At 57.7% G+C, this 9,601-nt stretch overlaps 1 protein-coding gene across 2 annotated transcripts in view; it reads right to left on the bottom strand.

Moving 5' to 3' along the window:
* Positions 1 to 254: 254 nt before the first annotated feature.
* The window catches only part of FBLN2 (fibulin 2), a 35,045-nt gene continuing 25,698 nt past the window's right edge, over positions 255 to 9,601 (bottom strand). For both annotated transcript variants that reach the window (XM_040994926.1, XM_040994927.1), the window contains 9 exons: positions 8,192 to 8,326; positions 6,812 to 6,949; positions 6,079 to 6,222; positions 5,825 to 5,953; positions 5,280 to 5,405; positions 3,535 to 3,651; positions 2,960 to 3,088; positions 1,757 to 1,880; positions 255 to 870 (listed from right to left, as the gene is read on the bottom strand). In XM_040994926.1, the coding sequence (XP_040850860.1) occupies positions 513 to 870; positions 1,757 to 1,880; positions 2,960 to 3,088; positions 3,535 to 3,651; positions 5,280 to 5,405; positions 5,825 to 5,953; positions 6,079 to 6,222; positions 6,812 to 6,949; positions 8,192 to 8,326 (1,400 nt within the window). In that variant the 3' untranslated portion in view covers positions 255 to 512. The remainder of the gene's footprint in view (positions 871 to 1,756; positions 1,881 to 2,959; positions 3,089 to 3,534; positions 3,652 to 5,279; positions 5,406 to 5,824; positions 5,954 to 6,078; positions 6,223 to 6,811; positions 6,950 to 8,191; positions 8,327 to 9,601) is intronic.

The following is a 9,601-nucleotide window of genomic DNA, read 5'->3' as shown; positions in this document are numbered from 1 at the left end:
CAGGGGAACCCCTCGTTTGGAGGTTAATCGCCCAAATCATCAGATCCTGTGGGGTCAGGATCAAAGAAACAACACACTGGCAGGCTGGAAACATGACCATCACAGATACTCTACAGAAGGAAGAGACCGAGCAGGGTTTTACCTTTTTATTTTCACAGTCCTTTTGGACAATTTGACTTTTTTTTTAATACAATGTACATGTGCTACTTTTACAATTTAAAAAATGTAAAAAAAAAAAAAGTGATTTTTTAAAAAAAAAATGTAAAGAAATATCACAGTGGAACAAGAAGTGGAATGTCAGCTTTGAGGACGGATCTCTGGGTTGCTGTGTCTCCCACCGCCAGCCTCTGTCCTGCGGCATTCCAGGAAGGTCAGCAGTGTGAGTCAAGTCAGGGAAATGAAGTTCATATGCAGAGTGAGAGAGAAAGCCACCACCACCGGGAATCCGGCCCCACCCACACAGCGTTGAGTGGCAGCAGAGGTGCACCTGCCAGCATGGGCAAGACATGGGCTCACATGGCGAAAGCCGTAAAGAAGATGGACATCTTGGCCAAGAAGGTGGTGACAGAGCCCTGCCGCCACAGCTTCATCTCCACATCCAGGGCGAAGTCCCGGGGCTCCAGCACCGACCGCTGCAGTGACACCGCACCCGTGTAGGCATTGAGCCTACTTGTGCCAAAGTAGCCCTCCTCATTGCCCTTGACAATAGTCAAAGAGATGGTGTCCCCCGTGAAAGCCGGTGCTGGGCCGATGCGGAAGATGTGGGTGGGCACCAGGAGACCTGTCTGTAAGTTGAGCTGGTAGTATGTGATGCGTGCTGGTGAGTTCTGGCACTCCACGAAGTCATGGCACGTAGTGCGCTCGCACTTCCTGTGGGATGGTGGGTCATTTGGTCAGCAGGGGGCTGAGGCTCATGGATACCCAATCAGCATGTGGCACTATAGGGCAGCAGGCAGTCTCAAGAGACAGCTGAGCCTTAGGAGCCCAGCAGCCCCTGGTAACTCTGCCTCTGAGCCTCACTTTCCTTGTCTGTGCAATGGGTTGAGAACAGCCTCATAGCTTCATGGGGAGCACAGGGTGTGTATAAAAACCAGGCTGTGCTTCGCAGGGCTGGACTGGGCTGGCCAGCAGTGTCTTCCTCACTTTCTTCTCCCCTCTTTCTCCTTCCTCCCTTCCTTTTTCCCAGTAGGCCCAGCCACACCTTGCCTGGTACCCTCCCAGGCATCCCTCCCACCCCTCTATCGTGCTGGCCTGCAAGGCAGGTGACAGAAGTACTGATCTGTCACATCCAGAGTTGAGCTTTTGGACTGTCACTCGCTCTCTTGCTGACTAGGGCTGGTCCATGTCACAGCTCAAGCAGCTCCACATGGTAAGGCCACATTGGTGAGGAGAGCAGGTGGACCCACAGGCCCGAGTGAACCTTCAGGGCAGGTTGCTCAAGACCACAACTTCTGGAGACCCTGAACCAGGCCCACCCAAGCCCCAGACCAGGTACAAGAGCCAAGGCTCCCAGGACACACAGGAAGTACTGAGGCAGCTTGTCACCAGCAGGACACATGGTCTTATCTGTGTGCCTGCCAAGGACAGTGCAAGCTCACCTGAGTTCTCGCTCTGATGCCTATACTAAGCTTTCTGTCTGTAAGGCACAATCTTTGGCCTAGGTCCTTATGACCAGAGACCCAACAGTCTATGGGGTGTGGAGAGCTTGTAGGAGCAAGGCCCCTCCGGGGTAGAGAGTGGAGATGGGGGAACTCACGTTTCAGAGACACGGACATAGTTGGGCGGACACTGGAGATGCAGGCAGCGGAAGCTGCCCTGGATGTTGTGACAGGTCTCAGCCTCAGAGCAGTTGTGTGTGCCCAGCGCACATTCGTCCAGGTCTGTGGGGGATGAGAGGAGAGTGGAAGGGGCCACCAGGCTGGCAGCCTAGGCCTTGGAGCAGCCCTACAGTGCCCCCATACCCCACCTGCCTGCTCAGCCCAGCAGCAGGAGACCCTGCTTTCCAAAGGTCATGTCCCTGATGGCCTCTCTCACTCAGGATACAACCCAAGTCCCTCCCTTGGATAGCAAGCTCTTTGGGGGCAGGGCCTCTCCGGCCCCTCTCTGAGCCCCTCCCCATCCAGTGGGCTGCAGTCCTGTTGAACGCCTGTGGTGTGCTTCATCCCACGTCAGGGCCTCTGCATCTCACTGTCGCTGCAAGAACACTTGCCCCACATCTCCCATGGCCAGCTCCTTCTCATCTATTAGGTTCTTGGACCCTGTGTCACCTCCTCCAGGGTGGCCTGACCACCACAGTGGTCTCTCTTGCCCTGTATCCTCTGTCCCAACCTATCCTTTCTTTCTCCATTGCTCACCACCTGTGGAGTCTACCAGGTGGTCTTGTGCGGCTGCTCCTTGGCACAGGCTCTAGGAGAGCAAGGTTTGCCATTCTCACCCCCTCAGAGTCCCCAGCCCCCAGCAGTACTGGTACCACTGGAGGGCAACCCAGGAGCAAATGCTCACAAACATCTCTCCCAGGTGCACAGCTGCATGGGTCCCTGTAAGCTCCACGGACAAGCTCATGCTTCCTGAACACCCCCCCACAGAAACATACGGGTGCAACCTCCTACTATCCCATGTCTTTGGAGAACACTGCAGAACAGAGGGACAATGTCTGGGACACTGTAGTTGCTCCACCTGTGTCCTTACCGGACAAGTCTCCTGCCTCCTTAAGACCCCACTCCCACCTACACCCCCATGCCTGTTGTACTCCTGGGACAGGGTCTAGAGTAGAGCCCAACCTAGAGCAGTCTAGTGGACCAAGTGAAAGAAAAACCATCACCTTCATCATGTAGGCACAGCTCTCAGTGCGCTGGCAGTCTGGGCTACCCACCTGGTATCAGCAGACAGCAGGAGGACTTCACGGGCCCACTCAGAGTCTACCCAAGGCCCGAGCAGGTGTGGGGGACTCTGGACTCACCCTTGCAGGACCTCCCGTTGGCTGTCATGGCGTAGCCCTGCTCTGGGCATGCACACTGGTAGCTTCCAGGCACATTGAGGCAGCGGAAGGTGCAAAGGATGCTGGCGCCCTGAGCACACTCATCAATGTCTGCCAGAGAAAGGAGTGGTACTGTGAGTCCCGCCCACCTGCAGCACCCGCCACTTAAGGCACCCCAGGCAGTTCAGGGCTCCAAAGGCAGAAGGCAGATGCCCAAAGTCACAGAGCAAAACTGGACTCTGCAAGGCAGTGCCAACTCCCTGGGAGTGCTCCCTGGCTGAGAGCCAATCAGGAACAGCCATGGGCCTGGGCCTTTGGGACATCGGATCTTTTTGTCCTCTGTCCTACCAGAGAAGGACCCTGAGCCCCGTTTTGTAAAGCAGCAGCCTGGGATCAGAGTAGAAGGGCCATCTCGTCAAGGCTGCAAAGTCAGCAAAACGTGGGGCTGGGACCCCACTTCGGATGTGGCTCTCTAACATTTCTAAGCACCCCAATCTCTATAGGAGCCTGGTACATATTGGCCAGGGGCTCCTGTGTTAGGGGCCCTGGCAGCCTACCTTTGCAGGTGTGTCCATCCTCGGCCAGCTGGTAACCCTGGCGACAGTAGCACTGGTAGGAGCCGTAGATGTTGGCACACTCCTGGCTGCAGCGCTGGGCCTCACATTCGTTCACGTCTGTGGGGACAGCAGCTGGCAATCATGGCAGGGTCCCCGGCTTGCCTGGAGCTTTGTCTTGTGGGGGCCATTCATCCCAGCCTCCCCCTTAGGGTTAAGGGGGGATACAGAGGCACAGGAAAGGGAAGGAGACTGCCAAGGCACATGGCTGAGGTAGTGGCAGGGCTCTCCCTCCTGGCCACACTCGGCCAAGTTCAGGGACACAGCTATGCACACAATGTGGCTCCTCACAGGGTCAGCATGATGTGTGGTGGGAGGGAACTGGGACATGAGACATATAATAAGGACATGAGAAGGTAGCAGGTGTCCCAGAGGAAGTTAAAGCAGAGATTGGGTGGGGACTTGGGGAGGGTACCTGTATAAGGTGCAGTGTTCAAGAAATTGATCAGTAAGAAACTTGTAAGAGGGATGGGGCAGGTGGGAGAAGGGTTATTCAAAGCAGAAGGTCAGCGTGTGCCTAGGTCCTGGGGTCAGGGCATGTTCAGTGTATTCCAAGTGCAGCAAGGCAGTCCCTGGTATGACGGAGGCCAACTGGGGGAGCTGGGACTTCATGTTACCCAAAGTGTTTATTCACAAGACACTGCAATGCACGCGCACAGGAGTGACCACAGGCATTAGCTCCACAGGGCTCAGAGCCCACAGGAGAACCCCTGAGCAGAGCAGGTACTCATAGGTGGGGATAATGTCACAGCCCGACCTGCCCACACTCCCCTGCCTGTACTGGCCCTCATGCAGGGGAGCTCAGGTGATTAGGAAAGGCTCACAGTCTCCAGAGAGGACTCAGCAGAGCACATCTCACCAGCAGAACAGTGAGAAATGACTGCAGAGGAATGCAGAACAACAGCAGGTCAACGGGGCCACTGCCCCCAGGCTACCTCAGTTTGGGCCTCACCCCCTCATTGAGCAGTCTGTGGCCTTCCCTAACACTGGTCCCTGCCATGCCTGTCCCTGCCACACTACACCAATGAGTGCAGACTGGGCGACAGCCTCTTCAGCAGCCCTTACAAGCACCTGTGCCCCACACAGCTGAGCCCAGACCTCACACGCAGCCTGGGGGTGGGGCAGCCTGCATACCTGCTTCACCAAACTTCACCTCTGCTCTTTCCAAGCTCAAAGTCACCAGAAGCAGGTGGGTTTTGCACAAATATTTCTGACTCCTGAAAAGTGGGGCCACTCTGGGCCTGCACACTTGTTGGCAGCAGTCTGCAGGGGCCACATGGCTACCATTCCTGCAGGTGCCTTAGAGATGCCAGGGGCTCTGTCTTGTGCATCGTGCATTCACATTCCCTGCCTACAACTTCAGCTCATGGCAGCCAAGGTGGACTAGGCATTTGGTCCTGAAAGTCATGCCAGCCCTGAGGGGCTCTTGGGGGCCAGAGGGTGAAGAACGATGCCAGAGAGACATAGTTCCTCTGGTCTGGGGAGATGGGCCCCCAGGTCCTGGGGAAGAATTCAAGGCAGGAGCCAGTGGGACCAGCAAAGATGGCATGAAGTAGACGGAGGAGGACAGAAGGGGCGGCTGCACGGGGAGCATGGGGAGAGGCCAGCAAGACTCGGGCCTGCACGTGGTAGATGCATCCAGACCTTCCAGGGAGAGCCGGGTGGCGGGGGCTTGAGGTCAGTGGTACCTTCACAGTGTTTGCCATCAGCAGCCAGCAGGAAGCCGGAGGCACAGGAGCAGCGGTAGGAGCCAACTGTGTTCTCACACGTGTGCTGGCACAGACGGCCAGGTGATGCCCAGCACTCGTTCACGTCTGTGGGAAACATGGATGGCAAGCCCAAGGTGGGCGGTGTTGCCCAGGGCGGAAGAAAGGGCCAGGGGTGGGGCGAGGCCAGAAGGGAGGGATGTGGCGGAGAGGCCTGGCAAAAGAAAAACAGCAAGTCAGAGGGAGGTGAGAAGCCACAACAGGACAGCAGAACCAAGAGGCAAGAAGGCCAGAGGAAGCAGCCACTGAGCTGGAAACCACAAGAAGAAGCAGGAAGGGCCTGAGGAAGCAGGACAGGACAGCAGAGGACCTGGGGAGGCTGGTGGGAGGCCAGCAGCAAGAACAGGGGGCTTTGGGCAGACAGGCACTGCTCAGGCAGAGTGGGTGCTGGGGTTGTCAGGTGAGGGGGGGCAGTCCCAGGCCTCCTTGGAGGAAGGGAGGGGTTCCAAGACCCCAGCTCCTCCTACCGATGCACGCCCGGCCAAAAGCATCCCGCTGGAAGCCGGCTTTGCAGTCACAGCGGTAGGAGCCAGGGAGATTGTGGCATAGCTGGCCCTCGCCACAACGGTGCACGCCCGTCTCACATTCGTTCACGTCTGCAGGGGGATGGGGGGTTGGAGCAGGACATCCTGAGGCCCAGGCACTTGCTGCACAGGGCCCTCCCAGCCTTGGGCATGGGAATCCCCCGGGCAGGCCCAGGGCAGTGGGCAGACATCCTCACCCACACACTTGGTCCCATCCTCGTTGGCGTGGTAACCACGGCTGCAGAGCAACTGGTTCCGCTGGCACGTGTAGGACCCCACGGTGTTGATGCAGCTGAAGCCAGGCCGGCAGGGCTCCGAGAGCGAGGTGCACTCATTAATGTCTGCAAAGGTGGCTGTGAGGGACAGGCAGCCGGGCACAGGCCTCTCCCCGCCACCTCAGTACCCGGGCCTGGACCGGACTGGGAGATGGCCAGTCCCAGACTTCGGGCCAGCCCTGTCCTGTCCCCCATGACTTGAAGGGATCCACCTCCCAGAACATGGGCTGGGACCCACACTCTCTTCACATCTACCCTGTTGGAGCAGTTAGAGGGAACAGGTAAGCCACCCCCTGTGCCTGCTTCTGCAGGAGCAGCCCAGCCTCCTCCATCTGTCCTCAACTTATCACCCAGCACACATCACCTCCGAATGGCTTCCCTTGCGTTCCTTCAAATCCTCAGGTCCTTGCCCAAACCATCCTGATCACCAGTCCATGCAGAGGAACCTCTCATTCAAGGTTCATCTCCCACTTAGGGTTTTGTTATTTACCAAAGTACCCATGGGGCCAGCATTGTGGCATAGTGGGTAAAGCTACTGCCACAAACAGTTCATGTCCCAGCTGCTCCACAAGCCAGTCCTTCTGCCTCAGCCTCTGCCTCATCCAATGCCAATCCCCCACCCAGACCAAGCATGGTCTCACACCCCTTGACTCACCCACACAGTTGCCCTCAGGGTCCTGCAGGAATCCCTGCATGCAACGCTGCCGTGCCTGGCAGTAGAATGAGCCCTTGGTGTTCTGGCACAAGAAACCCGCCTGGCAGTTGTGCGTGCCCTTGGCACACTCGTCCACATCTGCCACACAGAAGCCAGGCATCAGGGGTGGCTGAGACCTGCACACACCCTCACCCACAGGGCATCTCACAGGTTTGCTGCGTCCCCAGAAGCCATAGAGGCTCTGACCTCCCACCCCCACAGCTCACAGCACAAAAGGGCTTCTGGAAGCTCATGGAAAATGCGCATTCTGCGAGAAAACTGGGCTTTTTCACATGTTCCTTAAGTGCCCTGGTCATGTGATGCAGCCACATCCACCAAGCTTTCCCTGGTCCCTGGCCATATTCCTGGCCCTCAGAGATGTCTTTTCCCATCATGCTCCTAACTTTAAGAAGCAGGTGCTGATTCATCCCCATCTTCCTAGCAGGCTCACAGCTGGGCAGACTGGGACCAGAACCCTGGGAACTTGTCACTGCTCTACACCTGCCCTGCTGGAGTGCACCGGAGTGGGACAAACACTGTGATTCCTAAGTGAGCCCTGGTGTCCACACTACGGGATGTGGCGTCAGTGACACCAGGGCTCCAGCCCCTGCAACCATGTTCTCTGAGCATGCCAACCTGCAAGGTTCCACATCTGCTTGCTATTCCTTCAGCTGGGAACAGCCTTCCCAGGAGCTGCTCAGCATCCCAGCCTCAGCTACACATTCAGCACCACCAGGGGGGCCTCCTTGTGCTCCCCCTGAATGGCACCTGCCCACAGCTATGCTACTATCTGCCTAAGAGCCTGTGCATATCCTGCCCCCTCCACCATCAGCCAGCACTCACCTGGACCCCTAGGACCAGGTACCTAGCCTCTCACCTGGAACCCTGCAACCCAGCACCCAGCACCTCATCTGGACCCCTGGGACCGGTACCTATCACTTCATCTGAACCCCTGGGACCCAGAACGTAAAGGCTGTGTAAGAGCAACTTGGAATAATTTGTGGATGTTAAAAGGCAGATTGAACTAAAACCTCTCCTCCTTTCTAGGAAGCCAGAACTTTCCAGTGAACAGGACAAAAGTGACCTTTCCACGGGGAGGCATGGACGGGTGTCAGGGGCACCTCAATAGGGGAGGGCAACAGCAATGCCAGCAGACCCTAGTTCCACCATCCTGCCCCCTCTACCACCACCACTTCCTGTGAGGTCTCCCCAAAGGCAGCAAATCTGAAGGCTAGAATGCTCTGGGCAGGCTGCGGGTATGACCAAGCCTGGTCATGGGCAGGGACACACGAGGGGCGGGGCTGGGCAGGGCGGGGCAGGGCCGGCTGCTGCCCCACTCACCCTCACACTCGCCGTCCTCCAGCACATAGCCTGGCTCACAGGTGAGCGCCTTGTAGCAGCGGAAGGAGCCGACCGTGTTCACGCAGTGCTCGCCCCGGCTGCACGTGTGTAGGTCAGTCACACACTCATTGATGTCTGCAGGGAGAACCAGGCCATCAGAGGCTGTGGGGAGCTCCAGGACGGTGGAGGAGGATGCCAGCCAGGGAGCTCCTCGGGCCTACTGCCAGACCCTGCCCTCCAAGAAGTCACTGTCCAGGGAGCTGCAAGCAGGCAACATCCCCTTATCCATGCAGCCCGTCGTTCAAGAAAGCCTGAGCACGCCACGCCCCCGCACAGTGCATCAACGCACAAAATGGGACTGCGTGTCCCTGCAGAGCCACATTCAGGAGCAGAGACATCAGACAGGGTCAGGTGGGGAGGGAAGGGGCTATGTTTCGAGGAAGAGGCATCAGAAGTGAATGAACCCAGTGCGAAGTCACTGGAGCAAGGCTCTGAGGTTTCAGAATGACCCCGACCCCAGACAGTGGTGGCAGAGGGGCCAGCCACGTGGGGCCAGTCAGGAGACAGGTGCAGCTGCGGAGGGGCAGATGGAGAAGCATGTGAGCTGAGGGCTCCTGGTGGTGAGTATGGAGGCTGTTAGGATGGTTCAGGCAGATGACACGGGTGCCTGGAGCCACCGAACACAGAAGCTCAGAGAAGCAGTCAGGTTCCAGGAATACAGGGAAGGCAGCTCCGACAGGACCCTTTGACGGGAGGAAAAGGAGCCCCAAGGTCAGAGAGGCCCCAGCTGAGCAGCAGGGCACCTGGGGTTCGGGCAAAGCTAGAGACCAGAAGCAGCAGAGACACCTCCAAGTTCAGGAAGGACAGTGTCCAGGGGGAAATGTCACTTGAAAGTGGCCACATGGCTGAGATCACCACGGAGAGACGGTAAAGGCAGCAACCAGGGGCCAACTTCAGGTATGTACCAAGGCTATGCAGCTGGCGAAATGGCAGGCCAGCAAAGGAGAAAGCAAAGGAGAACTGCCCAAGGGCCAGGTGGGACCAGAGAAGCCATGGGAAGGCCCCAGTTCCTGTCTCCGCCACACTGCATCTGGGAGGGGAGCACCCCGCCCCCCCAATCACCTGCTCATCCAGTCACTGGACACATGCTAGCACCTGCACCCTACGCCAGCCACGAGTGTCGGCCACGGCCCCTGTCCTTAAAGCGAGGCCAGTCCAGGAGCAGGCACAGGACGGGCAGTGGAGACGCTAACGAGAGAACCCACAGTTCCCACAAGGTCCCCAGGACAAGCTAGGCACTGCCTCTGGTTCTGAACTATGTCGGTTGCTTCTCAGGGTCAATGACAATGACAAAGACAATTAGGGAGCAGGGGACCCCATAGAGCAGCCAGGGGGCAGGACTGTGAGTCT

This window comes from Ochotona curzoniae, unplaced genomic scaffold, assembly GCF_017591425.1.
Source record: "Ochotona curzoniae isolate NIBS_2020 unplaced genomic scaffold, NIBS_Ocur_1.0 contig_908, whole genome shotgun sequence".
Lineage (NCBI taxonomy): Eukaryota > Metazoa > Chordata > Mammalia > Lagomorpha > Ochotonidae > Ochotona > Ochotona curzoniae.
The sequence above is the reverse complement of the archived record's forward strand: the minus strand, read 5'-3'. Positions and strand labels throughout refer to the sequence as shown.